This window comes from Lissotriton helveticus, chromosome 8 (assembly GCF_964261635.1).
Source record: "Lissotriton helveticus chromosome 8, aLisHel1.1, whole genome shotgun sequence".
NCBI classification, from domain to species: domain Eukaryota; kingdom Metazoa; phylum Chordata; class Amphibia; order Caudata; family Salamandridae; genus Lissotriton; species Lissotriton helveticus.
This window is the reverse complement of record NC_136069.1, coordinates 807,557,438-807,581,943: the sequence shown is the minus strand read 5'-3', so window position 1 is coordinate 807,581,943 and position 24,506 is coordinate 807,557,438. Positions and strand designations below refer to the sequence as shown.

Genomic DNA, 24,506 nt, shown 5'->3' with positions numbered 1-24,506 from the left:
TACCTGACATCTCCTCCCCTGTCTGTCACGGCTTTTGTGTGTCGCTTGTACGGAGGTACGCGACTCCTCCCCCAACTACCCCACTTCCTGCCGGAGGCCAGTAAATAGAGCTGGGGGTTCGGCCATACGACAGTGAGTAGCGCGTGCTGTATTCTGGAAGTTTGGAATTGTTTTTTAAAAGTATGCAAAGTTTTTAATTTGCCTATTTGCACAACTTAAAATATTGCTCTTACCTGACATCGCCTCTCCGGTCCGTCACGGCTTTTGTGTGCCGCTTGTACGGTGGGACGCAACTCCTCCCCCAACTACCCCACTTCCTGCAGGAGGCAAGTTAATAGAGCTGGGGGTTCGGCCGTGTGGCAGTGAGTAGCGCGTGCTGTATTTAGGAAGTTTGGAATTGTTTTTTAAAAGTATGCTGAGTTTTTAATTTGCCTATTTGCACAACTTAAAATACTGCTCTTACCTGACATCGCCTCCCCGGTCCGTCACGGCTTTTGTGTGCCGCTTTTACAGAGGGACGCGACTCCTCCCCCAACTACCCCGCTTCCTGCCGGAGGCCAGTAAATGCAGATGGAGGTTCAGGCGCGCAGTGGACGCGCACAGCGGGCACGCCGCTGGCGCGCCAAAGGCAAGCCCATCCGCGCCCCTCAATGCCCGAACTGCCTGAGGCACTGTTTCTTACTGAAACATGGCTTACCCCCAGCTCCATCTCCCGATATCATCAAGGCCTTGGTTAGCTTTTACTCCATCTCGCGGCTGGACCGACCTTCAGGGAAGGGGGTTGGGATAGCCATTATTTACAAGCATGGCCTAACTTGCCGTCTGACTGGCAGCCCAGTCCCAGATTGTGAGAACACTGCCTTCTCTATTGAGTTCTCTCCAGTCCTCACTTTCTCAGGTATCCTGATATACCGAAACCCTGATCCCTCAGTGGAATTCTGTAATGCATTACCAGACCTAGCTGCAAACCTGGCTAGTTCACTGGCTAATTTTACTATACTGGGGGATTTTAATCTCCATTTTGATGACCCTCTTCAGACTTCTGCTAACGAACTTACCAAGGACTTAGCAGCCTTTCCTCCTACTCATAAAATTAGTGAACCCACCCACATAAAGGGTCACTTACTAGATCCTATTTTTTCGAATTTAGAGGATCTAGCTGGAGGGAAACCCAACCCTGTTCCGTGGTTGGACCATTTTCTTATTCCTCTTATTTGGTCACACCACATCCAGCCTCATGTAAACTTCCTACCTACTCTATAAGTCGTCCTTGGTTTGAACTTTCAATCGAACAATGGACCTCAGAAACTAAACCAGCGCCCTCCTCAAATGTGGTCACAGCTAATGATAATTTTAATAATTGGGTCCAAAAATCCTCAGATGTTCTTTCAATCTAATATTATCAACTCACCTGGAGACCCATAATCTTCTCCATCGGACTCAGACCGGTTTCTGCCCACTACAGGGAACGGAGACGGCCTTTTTTCAGTAGTGGAGGAGTCAAGAAGGATAGTAAATGCTGGTGGCATCGCGGTGGTCCTCCTTCTTGACCTTATCGCGGCCTTTGATACCGTAAACCATCAGATTCTGATCCAAAGGCTAAGCAAATCAGGTATCACTGGAACTGCCCTGGCTTGGCTAAATTCTTTTCTGAATAACAGATCCTTCCAAGTTTTTGATAATGAAGTCACTTCCAAACGGACACTCCTCCATTGTGGAGTGCCGCAGGGATCTTGTTTAAGTCCCACCTTGTTTAATGTCTATACCTGTACTCTTGCGGAGGCAGTCTTACCCTTTGGAGTTCATATAGTCACCTATGCGGATGATACGCAATTGGTGATTGGGCTCAATAAAGCCTTTGCTTGGAAGAAATTGCAAGATGGATAATGAGCGACTCTTTCCTAAAATTGAACGGGGTTAAGAGTGAAATTATGATCCTGGGTAACCACTCTCCCCATGATTTGATTAAAATATGGCCTATGTCCATGGGTCCATTCCCCACTCCTGATACTCAGTTAAAGAGTCTGGGAGTATGGATTGACCATGAACTCACATTTAAAACTCAGGCTCGGAAGACATCCGCCTCATGTTACGGGATCCTTAAAATGATCCGGAAGGTTCTTCCTCTCCTCCCTTTTCAGGCTAGAAAAATAATGGTCCAGGCTCTGGTGCTATCCAGGCTGGATTATGCTAATGCCCTTTACTTGGGTGCTCCTGTTGCTACGCTCTCCAAATTACAGACGACTCATAACTAGGCAGCAAGACTTCTACTGGGCATTCCCAATTATCACTCTGCTAAACCTGCCCTTAAATCACTCCACTGGCTGCCAGTTCAGGAGAGAGTTAAGTTCAAAGCCTTGTGTATCGTTCATCAGTCGTTGCTTAAAACTGGGCCCTCCATTCTTCAGGTATCACCCAGCCTTACGAGCCCAATAGATTCCTTTGCTCCAAAACTAAGAACCTGGCCACTAGCCCTAGGATTAGGAAGGCCAGAAGCGGCGGTCGATCTTTTTCATTTAACGCTGCCAGACCCTAGAACTCCCTTCCTCCCCACCTTCGTACAGAATCCAACCACCTTTCCTTTCTTAGATCCCTGAAAACATTCCTCTTTCCGAACTGAGTAACACTGCCCCGCTGCTACGGTAAGCGCTGGGATGCCTCCGGGTAGCCATGCTCTATATAAATGTTTTTAGAATTACAATTACTACCGCATCAATCAATGAAATGGAGCAGTAACACTGAGGATTATCTTTGTCACCCTTCTTGAACATAGGCACAATCACTCCTGTCAACCACAAGGGCGGCATCCCTCTCTGTGCTCCTGCATTCAAGACCTGAGTTAAGAGGGGGCCACATAGCTCGACATCCTCCCAGAACAAGTCTGAGGGGATTCATCAGTATGTCCTTGGGTATTTCATTAAGGGTGAAGGCCACGGGAACTGCCCCACATCTGTGGCTACCCTGACCTCACCCTCCCCCCTTTCCAAAGTTTTAAACCCCTACAAAGGGTTCCACCCACTGTTGCTCAGAAATGTGGAAGCAAATTGCCGGGCCTGTCCCACTTGTAAAACATACCCTGTTTACTACCCTCCAAAAAAGGGAGCTATCTCCTCACTCATCTGCCTGGGTTAGTTCCTCCCAGTCTAATTCCTGCAAAGCTTTTAATGCTGCAAACAATTATTCCACATTTACCCATTTCTGCCAGAAAAACTGCCACCCAGATGATCTTCTAGGATTAAGGCACTGAGGTTTTTCTCCTCGCTTCCAAATTTCAGGGTGAATACATTCAACTGCATATTTAAAAAGAGTTATAATCATACAGTATTGGCACTTGTCTCCAACATCAGTAACCCGCAGAGGTATACCTTAACTCTCAACCACCCCATATCTAGTACAGTCTATAAGTATTTTGTTCAATGTGTAGCTAGCAGCCTATCCAACATCAGTTATTCCCATTTGCCTATGAATTTCGGTTTAGACTTCATCCAATGACTCATCCAGTTTCATGCATATGAAACCTGCCAGAGGGTAGGTCCATGCCTCCATCTACGCCCTGCTAACCACCCGAAGTCCAACCACATGATTTGTGCCACCATTATGATATGTCTTAGCTACTATTGCCTGTCTAGTTCTTAAGGGGGTAACTGGTCCGACCTCAGAAATTGAATCAGTAATGCATATTCAACTGCGTCTTGAAGATGTGAGTTGACAATAGTTTTTTGCAGACGCAGCACACATTGAAGTAATAAATCGCCATTATTGATTGTTTATGTGCAAGAAGAGTCACCTTCATGCACATAAACAATCATTCCCTGCAATGCAGGCACCCTTGCACTATGGGCACAACGGTGTCTGTGTTGGCACTAGGCAGATATTTTTAGGACCAGCGCTAGAGAAAACACAGGGGTGCACCGTATTGTGAATAGGGCAGATCCCTGCACTTTGGAAATGGCAGAGCGTGACGCTGCAAAATGTGTCACAGCTCCGGGCTACGTCATTTCCTTGTAAATATGCCTCAAGGTTTGCAGGAGCAGCAGTCCATTAAATCACACGGGCTTAATTCCAGCTTCACCGAGATTGTTAATCTGCAGCTTCAGCAAAACACTTTGTAATATACTAATAGGACTGGTGTTGGAAGCACATGTTTCCCTCAGGAAAAACGGCCTTATTTTCTAACGCTAATGAGGAAGAGTTTTGAGAATTTATAGAAAATGCTTACTCATTTTAGCTTTCTAGAACGTAGACCGCAATTTATGTGACAAAATAAACCCACTCAATTTTTTCTTTTATAAAGGAAATGTTTTCAGGTTTACAGCTTTGATTCCATAAAGATGGTGTTCAGGTGTGCCACACTTTTGTCATAAATACAGAATATTAGCCTTCTAGTCGTTCCTTAGAACACTGTGGTGAATCTGCAGCCAAACAATAGGGATTTAACTGACAGCTTGCTTTTTGTGTTGAAAGTGCATGTTTCACTTAGCATTCCAAACTTTTTTTTTCTGACTATATATTTGAGAATTTATAGGTAATATGTCCTCATTGTACCTTTCTAGAGCACTAACCATAATTTCTGTGATTGAAAGAGCCCCCCTCAGTTTGTTCATTAATTACCTCTGCTTCAAGTCAAGTAAATGAAAGAAATATATTCTCCTGATTCTTTTTTTTAAATCTCCCACTTTCTTTTTCTAAAATTTTGGCATGTGTGCATTAGAACACTGAGGTGAAGCTACAATTGAACACTGGAGAATCAACTGACAGGCTGCTGTCAAGAGTAAAGGTTTGACTCAGAATATCAGACGTTGTTCTCACATGGTTAACGATGATAATGTGAATTTATATGAGATGTGCTCTCATTTTAGCTTCATGAGCCTTTTTTTTAAACTCGTTGCAAAGATCATGAGGGAAAACTGCTTTCTCTCAAACATGGCTTATCAAATCCCAGCAGAATCATTTCTCACAGGGAAAAATCATCTTAGAACACCTCGGACACTCCACAGTTCCTAAAATTAGTATAGTACCACCAACAAATGATTTAAACTAAAACCACTCTTTATATGTGTTCCTTGTTGTGACCTCAACAGGCTTTCACTACAGTGCATTTCAATGGTGACCATGTTCCCGAGTTCTGTAATGGATGCCAGAACATGGTGTGGCCAGCCAATTACCGCACGTATCCCTGAAGGTCACCTTGGTCATTTATATGTTTTTAAATTCATTTTCAGGGCTATGGGGTCACGTCCATGAGTACTGTAATGGCTGCTGCAGCATATTGTTCATGTTGTGGCCACCCAATCTGGATTGACCATTCCTCTTCAAATTGGCCAATAATATCTAGGTTCCAATGATGCAGATGTCATTGACTTTTTCTGGTGTTTAACACCTTATTTTCCACCCAAGCACTTTTTAAATGCTAATTTAAAATAATTTATGTTTGCATTGTTTATTTAGAAGCATTGCGATTAGGAGCATGGCCAGCAGGTCCCCAGCAACAAAACTGGCCCCCACGGCAGTGAACCAGCCCCCACTCTGATAGCTCACCTGGAACCTCAGTAGCCAGGATTGTCCTCTATAGAAGAAGGCTCCACAAGCAACCCGCCTGGATATACCAGCACCTACAGAAGCAGGTGGTGTGGTTCAGTGGCGATAACTTCATTAACACTACTTGGCTTCAGCTGACTCACTTTACGCAATACACCAAGGAGCACTTGTAGAAAAGTCAGAGTGCAATGTGTATCATTGAAGAGAGGGGATAGAAGAAGGACAAAGATGGCCATCACAGATGCACATGTATCCACAGTTGCCATCTTTGAATGAAAATTTAAGAAACAGAATAAAATGCATTTAAAGTCTGTGGCCACCAATGTGAACGCATCTATGGTGACCCATCATTAAAAGTTTTTAAAAAAAATCAAATCGCCTACACACATCCATGAAGGCTATTTTTCAAAGCATTCCATTTTATTTTTACAGATCCCGTTTGGAGATGGCCACCATAGCTGCGCTGTCATCCATTGTGGTCATCTTTTAATAGTATTTGTAAAAACAGAAAAAGCTGAGAGACACCAGCTGTACATGAGTACATGAGTATGCATGCACACATGTGGGTCACCAACTAAATATTGTCAATAAAACATTTTAAGATGACCACCCAACGATAGCGCAGCAGGCTGACAATAATTAGCAAGAGGGCTGTGTGGAAAGTAGAGGGGGCTCTGGGTTAAGAAGACACAGGGAAGGGGTGGAAAAAGGGAGAGGGACAATAAGATACAGAGAGTAGGGAAGGAGAGCAAGGGGGACCTCGCTTAGGGAAGTTCCGACATCAGCAGTGGAAAGACACACCAACCAATCAAAACGCTGTCAAAACTAAATGCCCCTGGGCTGGACAAACACAAGGATAGGGAGGAAACTCAATGAACCAGGAGCAGGGAAGTGAGGTATGCAACCAAATTATACAGTCTTGAGCAAGGGGACCAAAGTCCTTTCTATGTATTTGCAACGCATTGGAATCTATGAGTATGGGCAGGAGACAACTAAAGTTATCTGTAGTCAAAACATAAAAATATTTCAACTCCGAAGAACGGCATATAGAGAAGTCTAATTTTGATAGTATCTTGATCATGCGCAACACACCTGTGTTATTATTGGGCAGTGTTATCATAAAGCTTGGTAAAGCAGCCTCCTGATGGCACTATTAGCAGGAAGCACCAGAATACTTTGGTCTTGTAAGGATGGCCCTTTTAAGGAGGGATTTATTCTGCCTGTGGAGCTGAATATCCCCGCACTCGGCTTGCGTACCATTAGTGGATTCCAGTGAGCTATCACTCATGGGCCAAATGTATAGAGCAGCATACGATGCTTCTAACAAAAGCCCATTGTTGCCGCTTCAGTGGTATGAAAACGACATTAATGTAACCGTTCACATGTACGATTTCTGAGTATTATGGTGCTTACCGGTAATGGTGCCTTCAGGTGGCTGCCTTGCCAAGATGTATGATAATGCTTCCCCTGACAACGGCTCTCAGATTGGGTTAATAGCTTTGGAAAATCTGCCTCATGAGTACTTTATCTAATTCAAAAGAATGATTTGATACAAAAAATAGATGTACTCATTGGAATGCCACAGCAGTTGGCATTGCATATGTCTTTTCATACATCAGTTTCATATCTAAATCTGCACCCACTTTAAGAAGGTGTAAGTAGAGCAATTTCAAAAATATCACAATCATATTTTTAGAGGGTGCGATGAAAGAGATTGCTTCATATGGAAAAATATGTACCTCATGAAGAGAAAAGTGGAGAAAATTCATGTGCATCCGTATCTTTACTCTGACTGAATGTCTGCAGGTATTCTGCTCCACTAACGTTCCACATTCATAAGGAGAGTTCATGTGTGAGTTCGGTGAATACCAAGGAAGATAAATAATAAGCAAATCATAGATATACTTGTCTGTTGGTCTTTGTCATTTGTGGTAAATGAGTAGAAGCCAGCACTAGGGGTTTTCAGTAGAAGTTTCAATTTCTTTATATTTTTCTTGGGAACTATGTATAAGAAACTATTATTCTTAATAAATGACAGCTCGGGATTAAATCAGAATCCCAGTAATTTATTATATCAATTGAATCTTCCTTACCACATACCATCCTGGGGGGGGTCTTTTTATAGGGGTCTTTTTTATTTCTTTTTGTAGGCAGTGGGGGGTAATCTGAATGTCTTATTAAAAGGGGTCACATTTCTCAGGAAGGACATCATACTGCAATGTTTCAAAGGCGCAGAATCCCAGGATAAGCCCTTTCGTGGTGAAAATTGAATTATCGAAAGAACTCCTGGATGGACTCTAATTTGCTTAAAATGTTTGCATTATAGGTGTGATTGTAAATAAAATATGACAATATACTGGAAATGAATGCCAACACCTTTCACATTTAGGAGTGTATTGTTTGATTTTCAGCATACCAGTACTGTGAGATATCGAAATGCACAGAGAGAAGATAGTGAAATAAAAATGATCCAGGAAAAAAAAGAGCAAGCAGAAATGAAAAGGTAGGAGAACCAAGACATTATACGCACTACGACATTTTCTCTGCCTTTCTAGCTTGTGGTTGGGTATATCCCTCTATCTCTCTATCTTCCAAGGTTGCATTTGTCAATACCACATTAACTCAACCAATCATTTATCTTTAAGGAAAGTGCAAGAGGAGGAACTGCGAGAGAATCATCCATACTTTGACAAGCCTCTTTTCATAGTTGGCCGTGAACATAGATTCAGAAACTTTTGCCGGGTGGTTGTCCGAGCTCGCTTTAATGCGTGAGTACATCAGTGTTCAGTAATTACCTCTGTGACATTCTGCTCTCTATGCTTTATGTGCTGAAACCCTTGTCAAGCGAGGAATTGATTGCAAATGGCCAAACATTTTGGGAATTTTAGGTCCCCAGTGTTCATATATTGGGCAGGTAGACAAAGAAAAAATAATCTGTAAAGGTTACCAGTTATGATAGAACACTATTGTGTACTCTTATTTTTTTTATGCAGAATTCGGTATTTAACAGATGAATATTGTGCAAGTTAAGCCTGAACCAGATAGGCACTGAACAGGCTTTGGTATTCCTATGGAGAACACAACTCGACCTTTCTTCTTATCAGAACTAACATAACATATAGGAGTACTTAGTCAAGGGGTTTTCCAACCACTGCTACTGATTCTAAATCACCGCTGACTGCACACAGGCATTCAGACGTTGGTACATGCACAGATTATTATGACTTTTTCCTAATCAAAATGTAAAAAGAATCATATATCTAATGACTTGGCCATCCCTGTATATTTTCCTATGCAAAAATAAGATGTGTATTCTGACTTACTAAAGGAAACTTTTCTAAATAACATATCACCTATGTCTTACCTTGTGGTTGCTCTCACATCCTACCTTCTTTTTGTGGTCCTGGTAGTTCTTGCTACTTTCCAGAAGAATCCTCTAAAAAAAATCTTTATGGTTCATAGCACAGAACTTTCCTACGGTTCACGCAAAGATTTTTTGTATATTCTTAAGAATCTCGTTAGAGTCTATGGTGAATTACAATAGGTATCAACAGGAAAACATCTTTATAATTGCATATTCAGCATTACCTTTCAAATAGACGAGATAGGATGTATCACAAACTGATATTCCCTTCCCATGACATTAACAGAATTCTTCACAGTACCAGACTGTAAACCAAAATCAGCACAGAAAACAAGTAATATTAGTCCATATTGCACCAAGCAAGCATAGTCAGCAAGTCTGAAACCTCTGATGAGATGTTTGGTAGGTGGTGGGGGTTACGTTGCTCCCACCCAATTTGAAAAAAGGATCAAATGCTTAATTTTTACTTCAGGGTCTGACACCTAATCACAAGCATGATTACTCTGCGGCAGCAAGTTCAGGTAGTAGGAAATTTCCAATTGTCTCTGTGTCCCTTATTGGCCCTGATCATTAGCTCTAAAAGGTCAAGCCAAGCACATGACTATTACTGAGACAACAAATGATGAACGGAATGCTGAAGGAATCAAACATCACTCCCAGTCAAGAGATCTGGGTTAAATCCATTGTTCTTTTGCTCACCACGCCACCTCAGTTCATACATGGCCATATGCAAATCAGTCTTGGCCCTGCTCCTCATGGGAACAGTACAGCCCAAACTGCCAGGCTGGGTCTTCCCTGGACGATACACAAGCATCCTAGGACTGGTATCGGTGTAACAACCCTCATCAGCCAGGCTAGCTTGAATCTAGTAGCACAGTGGGCAGGGGACCCATGTCTGGGCAGACCCATCCCACTTAGGGAGAAAAGTGCTGCTGCAACAAAGGATGGAGGGAATGCTGAATGAATCATACATTCACCCCCAGTCAAGGGATCTGGGTTAAGCATATGAGCAGAGCTGTCATAATTTCATTTGGAAGATCAATGTAATTTGACCTTCTATAAAAATGAAGACTGGGGCCTTTTTCTTTCTAAAATGTTGAGGGAAAAAACTTTGATTAGTATAAGTGGCAAATATAGTTTTTCAAAAAGCGACATTGTTTGTGATTAAAAGCAATATTTTTGCTTCTCTATTAAACTGTGCTTGATGGCTGGGCAAAGGGTGGGATATGGTAGTCTAACAACAGGGAGAAAATAAATAACAAAGGGGAAAGGAGGGGGTTCTTGTGAATGAAGCACAATGACATAAATAAAGAAGGGTGCCTGGGGTGTAAAAAGGATGGGGAAATGGAAAAGGAAGAATAACTAATAGTCCTCCCAATCCACATTCTTAATATAAAAATGGAGTAAATATAATATCTGATAACTATCTGTTTTTCTACATCAACATTTTCGAATAAGACAATTCAATTAAGTATTTGGGGGGGTTACTGAGACAATACAAATAATAGAATTAATATCCAACCCACTTCGGTACATTATACAAAAATACTTGTTGACACTTTGGAAGGAACTATTCCCGCAGTATTTATCAATAAACACTATGACCTGACTTCAAACTGCAAAATAGCACAAAATTGCGAAAAAAAGACACTTAAGAATGACATTTAAAAAAAATATTTGTGGCGTCATGTCTATTTCATAGGCAGAAAGACTGGAAATAAAACTGGTTAAATTGTTTTAGCAAGTGTATTCCACTTCCACATAATTCTAACACAAATTTTTGCAGACTTTTTACTGAGCACAAATCAACACCTAAGTTTTATGTATGGTTTCATAAGCAAGGAAAGGGTGGGATCTGGGCTGTTATTACTGCATTAAAATTTGGTTTGTACCAATTTGTCTTAAATGGCATAAAAAATGTATACAAAAAAAAAGCATTGAAAAGAAAGACCTTGTGGATCTTGTAATGTCAGTTGCACAAATCTGGTGTGATATTTATTAAAATATCTTTTGGATGTTATCACCATTAACCAAATATGTACCATTGAAAGTGACAAAGTGTTGAAATACTTTTAAAGCGAACATAACCATCAATGTGGCCATAAATCTAAACATAAAGTCAAATGTTACCATTGCTACTGCCCTACTATAATCCTAAGCCTTGATTAATTAGACAACTAAAAGAATTCTAAAATGTATCAGGTAAACATTATTGGAGAATTTTAACGAAAGACGTGTATCAAGTCACTTAAGTCCCTCTTTCAGCCAAAGAGTGACACAGAAAATAGAAAATGGTAAACCTTAAATTTAAAAGTGAAAAGAGGAAAATGGAGACACAATATACTATGGCGCTTATTTACAAGCCCCTTGCGCCGATGGTGCGTCACATTGTGTGACGCACCTGCGGTGTAACCAGCTGCGTGATATTTATGAGCACATGTAATGCCAACCTGTGTGGCTTTACGTGTGCTTGTAAATATCACCCCTTTCCAGGCACACTTTGCGTGTTAGGGGCGTGACATAGGTGTTCCCACGCAACACCTATGTCCACTGATGCATTTCCAGATTTACGAGCAATTATAAACCTGGAGATGCGTCAGAATGCTACGCCACCCCCAGGGAAGAATTTTTTTATTTCTCCTCCTTTTTTTCCTCTTTCAGTGAGCACTGCATTTTACAGCACGCATTGGAAGAGGAAATCACCTCAATTGATTGACACCTTCCAGCACAAAAACAATCTCCCTACGACGCAGGCATCCTTGCACCATGGTGCAAGGCTGCCTACACCGGTGCATGGCAGCAGTTTGTGCACCAGCGCAGGGAAAAGCACAGAGATGCAATATATTGTTGTAAATATGTTGCACCCCTGTGCTTTGAAACTAACGCAGCGTGGAGCACACAAAAAGACTTGCGGCAACGCAATACGTTAGTTTCTCATAAATAGGGTCCAATGGCCCCTGTTAGAAATGGGGGTCTCTAGTTGGCAGTGGCTGGCCACAGTCCAAGTAGGGACCCTTCTTCCTAAGTCAGAGTAAGGAGGCTACACCCTTTGATAACCCCAGCTCAACCCTGTGGTAACGTAGATCGAGCAGCTAGGCTTATCTCAGAGGCAGTGTGTAAAGCATTTATGATCATACACAGTAACACAGTAAAGGACACTACAAAGGGACACCACACAAGTAGTTATAAAAAATAAGTATCTTTATATATAGACTTAACACAAGACCAATAACGGTAAAAAGCCACAATACTGAAAAATGGGGGTACTCTTGAAAAGCTGAAAAAAGAGTTCAAAGTGTTCAGCTAGGCCCGGGGGGTTCAGTTCAAAGAGGTGGTCTCTGCGACCCTTTTACTTACAAAGTGCCTGGATTTCGTAGCAAAAGCAACAAAATGTCGCAAAGGAGCTGTAGCGATGATTTTCCCCACGCTAAGCCGGCGATGCGTTGAATCCTTGCCGCCAGGGAGGATGATGCGCTGACCTGCGGGTGCGTGTGGGACAAAGCAAGAGATTTCCTCACGCTAGGCCAGCGATGCGTTGAATCCTGCCTCGAGGGAGGATGATGCGCTGATCCTGTTGCGTTTGCGATGAAAGAAAATGTCGCCCCGCGAGGGAGCGACGATCCAGGTGCGATGCGAGGCGAATGGCGGACGCTTGGCGTCCGCGCTTCGATTATCTTTGGTTTGCGAGCGCTCGGCGGCAGCAGCGAGTGGATTTTTCTTACGCTCTTCAGCTGCGGCGGCTCGCAAACGGCGTTAGCGACGATTTTCAGCTCTCTCTTCTCTGTAGTAGAACTAGATGCCCTGGAACCCACAGGGGCCTCACCTGCAGATAGAAATCCTCGCTGGGAGGAATCAGGAGGCTGGTGGGGGAGTCAGATGGGCCTGTGACTCCAGCAGGAGGGTAGCTCTCTTCTAGCCCTTGGGTGATTGCTTAGCAAAAATAAAAGTCTCTCAAAAGTCCTTTTCCCTCTTCTTCCAAGTCCAAGGGGAATTACTGCAGGCCAATCCAAGAAACAGCACACAAGCACAAGGACAGTCCTCTCCTGCAGATTCCTTCAGTAACACAGTCAGAGGTTCCTCTTGACATCCAGGAGCAATACAAACATCAGGGGTTTGAGCACAGATATTTTTACCCCAAAAGTCTTTGTTCTCAAAAGTCTCTAGTCACTGAACCCAGCCAGAACCAGTTCTGCTCAGGCCTGGAGCACTTTGCTTACCAGGCTGCATCCTTCCTTTCAGAAAGAGGGGGTCTGCCATCAGATGCACAGTAGGAAGTGGAGCCAGCATTCACCTTGCCAGGCACAGCCCTATTCAGGACAAGGAGCTACCCCTCCCCAGTACTCAAAGCAGATCTCTCTATTCAACCCAGGTCTGACTCAGCCTGCCTTGCCCCTCTAAACCCAGACAGCCAATACACAAAACAGCAGAGCACACTGGAGGCTTAGGCAAGAAAATACCTACTTTCTAAAAGTGGTATTTTCAAACACAGAATATTAAAACCAACCTCACTAAAAGATGCATTTTATTATTCTGAGCTCAGGCATACTAAATTCGAATTTCTACCATGTTCCCTGAGTCAGATAGGACTATAAGATGCAATAGCCAGTCTGCCCATTCTAGCCTATGGAGAACAGGTAGTCTTGCAGCTGTGAAAACAAATTGGATGGGGGATTCACTACCAGGACATGCTACATATATCAAGCCATGTCCTACCTTACGCACACAATGCACCCTACCATAGGGGTGACTGACATGAGGCTAAGGGAAGGGTCAGGGGCTGGTAAGGGTGGGCACTTCACAGCCAAGATGGCAGTCCTGGACTGTGCGCAGACACTGCAGTGGCAGGTCTGAGGTACACTTTACCAGCTACTTCTGTGGGTGGTGCAAACCAGCGCTGCAGGCCCACCAGCAGCATTTGGGTTACCAGCCCTGGGCACACACAGGCCACAGTACTAGGGACTAACAGGTAAACCAAATAAGACAATCAGGGATATACCAACTCACAGTCATATTTACACCAGGAGCATTTGCGCTGTGGCACTGAATGGCAGTGGCACAGCGCCCAGAGCATCTAATACCAGCAAAAACAGAGGAGACAACAGCGAAAAATGGAAGGGAGCCCCACGCCAATGGTGCCAGGTCTAACAGCCCCTAAATATGGCTTACTGACCTAATTGTGATCTGCTAATTTTGCTGTCCAAATTACCAATAACGTGGCTATTGGTAATTCTGCGAGATGAGGAACAACCCACGGCGGAATCTCTATGTAATGGACAATGCCGCTGTGGAATAGTTTCGCCACATTGATCCCTGCATTATCATTCTTGAATTCCCAACCTGGTTGCTGGAACAAAATCCTCCTGGTTTAACCTGGGAAATCTGTTCCTAAAAAAAGCATACATTAATTTTCTGTGCAATAATACTGTATTAGAAGCTACGTCATGCCTCAGAAAGCCAGAGTGATTGGAAACTCCTGTTTCTGTCCAATCGATATTAAGATGGACCGCTAAAATGGACCTAATTAGGGCAAAAAAGCCAAAGTAACAAGATGTTTAATTTCGGCTCTAGGGCGACCAGATCCAGGCCACATTCTTAAGTACCCACATAAATCAAATGTACAAATCAGTAATGTGAATGAAACGCCTTTAAATTGTCAATGATGAACCCAAAAATTTGGCACGGATTAAGCCATCCTGTGCCCACGTTGGACACCCCTGCTGTACTATAAGAGGTATTCCTTTCTCAGAGAGAATTCCATTTAATAATGAGCCAGATGAGAAAATACAATTTACCCGTTTGCATTCTTGAGTACACTGACCTCGGTTCAGAATGGGCAATGGGTGGCCAGCGTCACACCGCTGAGATTGTTGGCAGGTCTTCATATCTCTAGGTGGTTAGTAGTGTGTCAGATTGAAGGCAATGTTCATGCAAATGTTTCTAATATTTCTTTTTCTTTCCTCTTCTTAGCTCTAAAACAGATCCAGTAACCGGAGCCGTGAAAAATACCAAATACCATCAGCTTTAGTAAGTACCGGACACATACTGGCATGTCGAAAACATGTTATTGGATTAGCAACTGTAACATAAGTAGGGTCACTGAAGTAAATAAAAAGTCGTGAAGCGGCCCTGCTCATGGCTCCAAGCCAGTTTTGAGAAAGTCTCGGAGGGTTTCGTAGGTCAGTCAGTACTACTGATGAAGCAAAAATGGCGCGCATTGTACAAATGGCGCTCTAAGACATTACTGCGTCCGGGCTTGCACTTTGATTTTCAATAATTGGGCGCTAGGGACCAGGGGGCATATTACCAACAAGTAGCGATAATTATCGCTAAATGGGCTTAGCAAAAAAATTTTTATTGATGCCTATCGCTGGATATGTTAGCGGAGAAAACATGCTATTAGCAACGTTTTTCTCCATTGTGCTAAAATATCCAGTGATAGTGGCGAAATTCGTGAATATCGCTGAGAATACAGCGATATTCACACATTAGCGACAAAATGCTCTTAGCCATGTTATCCACCTCCCATTGGATAACATGGCTAAGAACTGGTCTGAGCAGGCGTTGGTTTTTGGCGATAGCAGGAATATTTCCATCACTACGCCTGCCTTGCTAAAAGGCGATAGCGACGTTAGCGACTTCTTTCAGTCGCTAACAGGTTGGGTACGCCCACTTTGCATGTCATTAGCGATAAATATCGCTAACATGCAAAGCGGGCCCCAAACCGCTCGCTATCGCCTAAAAGCTGTCGCTAACATCAGTTAGCGACAGCTTGCTAATAGAGCGATAGAATTATCGCCGCTTAGCGGCCGAAAACGGCCTCTAAACCGCCGATAAATGCCTATCGCCACCCTTGGTAATATGCCCCCAGATTTATCAAACTTTGACGAAGTATAACGCAGAAAGACAACTTGTTGGGCTGCGTCAAATGAACAAGAAATGGCTGTGTGTTCCTGTTCTCTCTTGGCGCACTCTGTGAAGGCTAGCACCCTGCATAATTCATACTTTGTAATTTGCTAAATGTGGTCTGGAGAGAGCAACACATTTAGAAAGATTTAAAAACGAGGAGAAAAAAAGATATTTCTCCTAGGCGTAGCATTTTGAGGCATTCCTAGGTTTATTAGTCTTGGTAAAACTGGGAATGCGCCAAAATCCATGGCTGCATACGTGGGAACACCCAGGCTCAACCCATGGTATGCCTCCTTAGGGCAGAGTAACGCATGTTGGTGACTTGCATTGCCTTGCATTATTCCAGATTTACCAAGCAATGCAGGGCCACACATGATGGCAATGTATTGCTTGAGAAATCTAACTTAAGAATTTTGTTGCCCATGCGATACAATGAGTGATGCAAGGGCAAAGCAATCCAATGATAAATCTGGCCCATGATTTCGTACTGGAAGGGTAACTAACCTTCCAGTACACAATACTATGCCTAGACAAACGTTAAAAACGTTTTACTAATTAAATGCACGCTGTACAGTGCCCAACACATGCGATGTGTGGAAATTTTTGTGGAATTATATAGTATTTGTATTGCTTTGAGCCTGCCTAGAGGAGGCGTTATTTCTTGGTGCGAAGCCTTGTCTAACAATTTTAGTAGATCATCGGCGGCTTTTCCGTTAAGGCGGAGGAGCGTCGCCCAGTGGCGTCACTAGGGGGGTGCGGGGGGTGCGGACCGCACCGGGTGACACCCTCACATGGGGGTGACACCATCTGGTTGCGCCCCCCCCCCCCCAGCAGGCCTCTGTACATGGCACCCCCTGCACCGCACCCGAAGGCCTCGGAGAGACTCGATCCGCTTTAAAAACAACAGCGAACCGAGATATTTTCTCACCTATTCGAATTAAAATGTTCACTTCTCATTAGTTAAAGTTTGAAAAGTGTAGTAATGAGGGGCCCCCGCCATTTATATGGAAAAAGACACGGTGCTAAAGAGGGGGGGCCGGGGAGGGGGGGTATTAACCGCTTGGAAATTAGCTTTTACTTTAGCTGTTTCATATCGTAAAATTCTCACGTCTACAAACTCGCTGGTGCCTTGTGGTCCTGACCCCCCCCCTCCCGGGTTTAATGTGCGAGAGAGACGGAGCTAGAGGGAGTAAGAAGACAGAGAGAGAGAGTTAGAGTGAGAAAGACAGAGAGAGAGAGTTAGAGTGAGAAAGACAGAGAGAGAGGGAGCTACTGTGAGAAAGACAGAGAGAGAGGGAGCTAGAGGGAGTAAGACAGAGAGAGGGAGACAGAGGTAGCTAGAGGAAGTAAGACAGAGAGAGAGAGGGAGCTAGACAGAGAGAGGGAGCTAGAGGGAGTACGATAGAGAGAGAGGGAGCTAGAGGGAGCACTGAGACAGAGAGAGAGGGAGCAAGACAGAGAGGGAGCTAGAGGGAATAAGAGAGAGGGAGCTAGAGGGAGCAAGACAGAGAGAGAGGGCGCTAGAGGGAGTAAGACAGAGAGAGAGGGAGCTAGAGGGAGTAAGACAGAGAGAGAGGGAGCTAGAGGGAGCTAGACAGAGAGAGGGAGCTAGAGGGAGTAAGGCAGAGAGAGAGGGAGTCAGAGGGAGCTAGAGGGAGCAAGACAGAGAAAGAGGGAGCTAGACAGAGAGAGGGAGCTAGAGGGAGTAAGATAGAGAGAGGGAGCTAAAGGGAGTAAGACAGAGAGAGAGGGAGCTAGTGGGAGTAAGAGAGAGAGAGGGAGCTAGGGGGAGGAAGACAGAGAGATGAGCTAGAGGGAGTAAGACAGAGAGAGAGGGAGCTAGAGGGAGTAAGACCGAGAGAGAGGGAGACAGAGGGAGCTAGAGGGAGCAAGAGAGAGGGAGCTAGAGGGAGCTAGACAGAGAGAGGGAGATAGAGGGAGTAAGACAGAGAGAGAGGGAGCTAGAGAGAGTAAGACAGCGAGAGAGGGAGCTAGACAGAGAGAGGGAGCTAGAGGGAGCTAGAGCGAGCAAGACAGAGAGAGAGGGAGCTAGAGGGGGTAAGAGAGAGAGAAGGAGCTAGAGGGAGCAAGACAGAGAGAGGGAGCTAGAAGGATTAAGATAAAGAGAGAGAGGGAGCAAGACAGAGGGAGAGGGAGCTAGAGGGAGTAAGAGAGAGAGAGGGAGCTAGAGGGAGTAAGACAGAGAGAGAGGGAGCTAGAGGGAGTAAGACAGAGAGAGGGAGACAGAGGGAGCCAGAGGGAGCAAGACAGAGAGAGAGGGAGCTAGACAGAGAGAGGGAGTAAGACAGAGAGAGAGTGAGCTAGAGGGCTCTTGACAGAGAGAGGGAGCTAGAGGGAGTAAGAGAGAGAGGGAGCTAGAGGGAGCAAGACAGAGTGAGAGGGAGCTAGAGGGAGTAAGACAGAGAGAGCTAGAGGGAGCAAGACAGAGAGAGAGGGGGCTAGAGGGAGTAAGAGAGAGAGAGAGGGAGCTAGAGGGAGTAAGAGAGAGGGGCTAGAGGGAGTAAGACAGAGAGAGAGGAAGCCAGAGGGAGTAAGACAGAGAGAGGAAGCTAGAGGGAGCAAGACAGAGAGAGAGGGAGCTAGAGGGAGTAAGAGAGGGAGTAAGAGAGCGAGAGGGAGCTAGAGGGAGTAAGAGAGAGAGCGGGAGCTAGAGGGAGTAAGAGAGAGAGTGGGAGCTAGAGAGAGTAAGACAGAGAGAGGGAGCTAGAGGGAGTAAGACAGAGAGAGAGGGAGCAAGAGGGAGTAAGACAGAGAGAGAGGGAGCTAGAAGGAGTAAGAGAGGGAGAGAGGGAGCTAGAGGGAGCAAGACAGAGAGAGGGAGCTGGAGGGAGTAAGACAGAGAGAGAGGGAGCTAGAGGGAGTAAGACAGAGAGAGAGGGAGCTAGAGGGAGTAAGGCAGAGAGAGAGGGAGCTAGAGGGAGTAAGACAGAGAGAGAGGGAGACAGAGGGAGCTAGAGGGAGTAAGACAGAGAGAGGGAGCTAGAGGGAGCTAGAGGGAGTAAGACAGTACCTAGCACCGTACATTTCCGACAGAGGTGGTCCATGCGGTAAGTCATGAGGGGGTGACACCATGAGTTACCCGCACCGGGTGACACCAACCCCAGTGACGCCACTGGCGTCGCCCCACTGCTTTAAGGCAGTGCAAAGTAAAAATAAAATGATAATAGCTGCCGTCTGTTATTACCATTTTATTTTTACTATTGCAGAAGCGCTGCAGAGCAGCCCCGTTGATAGGGTGGGGCGGGGCCGGCCTCTCCTGACATGGAGGCCAGAGGAGGAGGTGTGGCTGCACCTAAAGTGTGCATGAGGCTTTGGCCGGCCGTCTCGGGCCGGCCAAACTGCCGTGACCACTGTGCATGTTCTCCACAGGCTGTATTATACAGCCTTAGTGGAGAACATGCCCAGCCTCCAAGCCCCTTAAGGCAGCGTTGTGATTAGTCAGGGGATCCTGGGAGGCTGGGTGCTTCCTGCTGGAGAAAACGCGGTGGCTGCGACAGTGACCATGACCTCCAGGTAAGTTTTCTTTTTTATTATTTATTATTTTTAATTCCCTCCTCCCTCTGCTTGCCTCCCCGCCCGCCATGCCCATTCGGTAGCAGCCACTACTGTAGTAGATAAGACTTTACGTTAAAAAGCATGGGTGATAGTTTGGAAACGCCATGCACCAACCATTGGGGAACAACCTTGATGCAAAGTAGCGCAAAGCAGGGCATATAAAGATATCAATAGACAACCATCCCATTACTTATTCTCTTCCTTGGAACTTTTTTTCACAAACTTTGATTATTTAACTTTCGATGGCATACGAAAGTTTTACAAAAAAATAAATACATTAGCAAATTAATGAGTGAATTTATACAGCGTGGTTAAAATAAGGGTGTTAAAGTTTCAAGCGTCACCCTCAAAGATGAGCGAGGTTGACAAAGTCAAACTTCCTGCAGTTTACAAAGTTTGTTGACATCCCAAGCATATGTTTTTGGCGTAAAATATTGGTTTTGTATGAAAAATGTAAATCAAAAGTTTTCTGGAAATAGAACTCTCCTTACAAAAGCTATTTTTTTGCATTTTTCTCCCACAAATCTCATTTTAACTGAAGCTTGCTTACTATGTTTTTTTTTTATTTGTGAAGTTCGCAAAACTCACATTTAAAAAAATATATTTATGACTTTTCACAGCGCTAGTTTAAAGGTGATGTACACAAAAGTACAATTTAAGACCAAATGCAAACTTTAAAAAACTAAATATCCTAAATGCCGCCGATAATTCTACATGCAGCTGCATCTGGGCTTTCTTAGTAAAACCTGTACCTTGGCTTATTTTGCTAAAGACATTGTCATGCTTTCCTTCACAGTGATTTGCTGGGGCTGGTGACTTATCTGGACTGGGTCATGATTGTCGTGACGATCTGCTCCTGCATTTCCATGATGTTTGAATCTCCTTTTCGAAGAGTAATGAATACGCCAACCTTACAGGTAGCCACTCACATTCAAATCCTTCACAGATCAGTCTGTTATCATTAAACATTATGTCACTGACAAGATTAACACATCATTTTGATTGCAGATTGCAGAATTTGTGTTTGTAATATTCATGAGCATCGAGCTAAACCTCAAGATCATGGCAGATGGCTTATTTTTCACTCCAACGGCGGTCATCCGAGATTTTGGAGGAGTCATGGACATATTTATATACCTTGTAAGTTTGCCTTCTATGTCAGTGCACTGCATGCTTCATGTGGAGTTGCTCAGGTCGTTTTTGTTCGTTGTAGTAGTTATTCACAATCAATGTAGCCAACAGGGGTTCCTGTGACTTTTTTGAGTTGATGTAAAAATGACACATAACTTTATCATGGAAAACTACCTGAACACCACCAATAGATCTGTGAAGATGCTATTGTCCAGAACATAAAGGTGCAAAGTGTGTTTCCTGACATCTCTTTCTGCATTGCATGGAAAGAATGCTTTAGTGCAGGTCACACAGCTTCACTCCCATTGCAGCTTATGATTGTTGTCTCTGGAGTATGCCTATATAAGCTGAATTAAGAGTCTTCAGTGCATTTCCGAGACGCTATCACTAGGGTTTTCGGGTAGTTGTTGGCGGGTCAGAGATTCTGAATGGCATTGTTTGCATTTGTAAGGGTTGTAGGGTAGGTACAGACACCCGGGCCTGATGAAATGCCATTGACCCTGCTGGGCATTTAGGCATGAAACAGGTTGACCCTACATCACTCATGTTAAAGCTGTTGAGGAACATTATTTCCTGCAACAGCTCCCTTGTTTTTACTGTATCAAAGGGGTCACTTCATTAAAATTCTCTTTGGTAACCCTTAAGCTATTTTAATCACCTCGTATGTTAACTTACACCCATAACCTCACTTGCACTCATCTTTACGGCTAAGATCAGAAGATCTCCAACAAAGAGCCCCCACTGAGGTTCCCGTCAGGCATTGCAGTGCCGGCCAGGTGAGGAGCAGCCTCTGATGAAGAATGACATCCCTCTGGGTATGTGAGGACATTTAGGTCTGATCATTCGGATCCTCCCGGATCCCTCTAGTCAACTCTCCAGTCCCGACTGACAGCTTTATACCTTACCCTTTCCCTTTGAGGAGCAGCATCCTCCTTTCTTGTTACATTGTTCATGTAGGAGCAAGGGTACTGGACCTCTATAAGCAGCTCTATAAGCAGCTCCTTGCCCCTCCCTTGATTTATTGCATTCGCAAGCCTTCAGCTCCCGTCACTTGTTTTTGATAAACTACACAACAGAAGTCAATCCTACTCCTTATTAAACTCAAGGCAAATCAATAACATTCCATGGATCAACCAAAGAGATTCCCCTCCACTTCTCTTGGGAGCACTTTAAAAAGTCTTACATTTTCTATCTGTACCCTTTAACTTCCATAGTTTAAGTCTCATGCAGATATCAGTTAGCCAGGCTCACGGTACATTTAAGATATAGATTATAGGTGTACCATGAGCCTGGCTAACTGATACCTGATGATGATACTAGCACTTGTTATGCCAGCATCAATACTGACAGGCATACCGCATGCCTAGCATTGCAAAGGCAGTCTCAGTCTACACTCAAACACTACGTGACCATAATTTTCCCTTCTGATATCACTCTACTGGAATTCCCTGCCACTCAAACTCACATCTACCTCCACCCGCGAAATCATTCAAGTTCCCCTTGAAAATGTATTCAATAACTGTAGCCCCAATCACTTCTACACTCCACTGCCTACATCACTATCATGATCACTCTATACATTTTTAGATAAGTGATATAGAGTTTTTTCTCAATATCCACTTTCCTACTTTCCTGTCCTCTCATCCCGTTCTTTCTTTCTGTTGCTTTTTTCCTTTCTCTCCTTCCTTCTTCCTATGGTTCTTTTTCTCTTCCCCTCCCCCTATCCCCATATTAGGGATTGATACGTTCTAAGTTCTGAACAATGTACTCCCTTATTGGCTCATTTCATTACCTTCATATTGTTTGCCTGTTTTCCACTTTTACTTACATTGAGCTTAGTTATTGATCAAATGATGCCCATGGTTTCACGTTCCTCTCATATTGGAATGTATCGCCTCTTTGTATTTTGTTTGCTATTATTTGAATCACTATTTCTCTTAATAAAATCTTCTTGAAATCAAAAAATATCCACTTTCCTCCAAATAACCCAATTTTTGCTACTTTATCTGATAATTGTCTGTGTCCTATTCTTAATGGAACGTCTGTGCCACATGGGGCTGAGATTAATTCAAGCATTCCATCCATCACTTTTTTGTATACATTTCTTTTAAAGGCATATACTGACTAAATGTATATATATAATGACACAAAAATTGTACGCACGACTAAATAGGATGATTTTGAGTAGATTTGGGTGAAATTTGTGTTACAAAACGTAATCTCCTGTAATTTCGTGAATTTCATGGTATGTTCGATTTTAAAATTCCCATAATTGAGTAATCACGCTGCAAAGCATTTTAGCACAAGGGTGCATGGGAACAACGCAAACATCCACTAAAGGAGCAGCTGTTGTTGCAGGAATTGTGTTTTTGCGCTACAATTTTTACCGCAAATGCTAGTTTTGCATTTCACATAATTTTGCATAATTTCACAAAATGTTTTAAATTTAATTTTTGTTATTGATTTCAAGAGCAAAGATAAGCAATACATTGCGATAGGAAGGCATCATGTAAAGGAAGCGTTCAAGACAGACATAGAAGGCTATAAGGCTTCTTCACAAAATGTTTGAAAGAATTTTGCATAACTAAGCGAAAGCAAATTGCACAACTATCACACACTTTGTTTGAATTGGGGGCTACTGATTGGGGAAATTAATGCACTCTATTGACTGTATGCATATAAATTGATCATATACAAAATATTGGTGAAATGTGACAGTATTAATGAGAAAAACTAATTCAGCTAGAAAACATTCTCTTGTTTTTGTTTTTCCAGGTAAGTTTAATTTTTTTGTGTTGGATGCCACATAATGTTCCTGCCAAATCTGGAGTCCAGCTGTTGATGTTGCTACGATGCCTAAGGCCTCTTCGAATTTTCAAGCTGGTGCCTCAGATGAGAAAAGTTGTCAGGGAGCTTTTCAGCGGCTTCAAGGAAATATTTCTGGTATGTCAATACATATTTTCTAAGATTAGAAAGTAATGGATGTATTGTTGTTGATGCAGTGACGTTCATAGTTAGATGGGAGCGTGGCTTTAAAAAACCTTTTATTTCCAAACACTGAAAAAAAGAAAGGAATGTGCAAAAATAGTTTTGATTTGTCTTAATTGTTGAGGCAACTCCTGAACTGAATTAAAAAGGCATCATAACGAAAATGTAGAGACAAAAGAGAAGAGAAGTAGAACAGTCCTCCATAAGAAAGAACACGTAAAAAAGTTGTGAAAAAGGCTTACTTAGAGATGGGAAAGGAATGGTGATTGGGAGATGTTTCGCATGAGGAGGCCTATTAGGATGGCGGACGGACACCCCCGAGGTGGAGGGACCGTCCGCACAGGCAGCGGCGGTCCCTCCGGTGCAATTAGGATGTGACCGCCACCCTGGCGGTCACATCCCGTATCTTTAACCGCAGCACCCGCCGCAAGGTAAAAAATGGATGCTTTGCATTTACATGCACAAAGCGGCAGGCACCGCGCGGGGCCTGCTGCTCTGTGCATGCAAATGCAGGGGGGTGCCATAGGTACCCCCCATGTGCACCCCCGACCCCCCCCTTCACCCTGGGGTCCCGCAACAGGCCCCCAAAGAAAAGACCGTATGCATTTCCGTGGCGGCATTGCCGCCACGGAAAGGCATGTCCTGAAGCACATCCTAATATGGCTGGCGGTGTCTGATAGACACCCCCACCATATTAGAGCTTTTCCGCCACAGTCGGAAGGCGAACGCGGCGGAAAAGCGGCGGACGGTCTTCCCATCCGCCGATGACCCCCCAGCCATCCTAATGTGGCGAAGGGTCTTTTCATGTACCGCAGCGGTGAATCCGCATCCTCTGGGCCGGCGGTGGCTTCCGCCGGCCCGGAGGATGCGGATTCACCGCAATCCTAATCGACCCCTATGTTCGTGTTGTATGTCACAACATTGTTGACATAAATATTGTCTTACAAAAATATTGTGTGCAAAAACATCATTCCATCTGATGTAGATGTTATACTATTACCTC

General features: G+C 43.9%; 1 protein-coding gene across 1 annotated transcript in view; it reads left to right on the top strand.

The window, feature by feature from the left end:
* The window catches only part of NALCN (sodium leak channel, non-selective), a 3,094,418-nt gene that overhangs the window by 2,776,760 nt on the left and 293,152 nt on the right, over positions 1-24,506 (top strand). The window contains exons 23-28 of the mRNA XM_078657626.1: positions 7,950-8,041; positions 8,184-8,306; positions 14,870-14,926; positions 20,181-20,301; positions 20,393-20,524; positions 23,291-23,458. Coding sequence (XP_078513752.1) covers positions 7,950-8,041; positions 8,184-8,306; positions 14,870-14,926; positions 20,181-20,301; positions 20,393-20,524; positions 23,291-23,458 — 693 coding nt within the window. The remainder of the gene's footprint in view (positions 1-7,949; positions 8,042-8,183; positions 8,307-14,869; positions 14,927-20,180; positions 20,302-20,392; positions 20,525-23,290; positions 23,459-24,506) is intronic.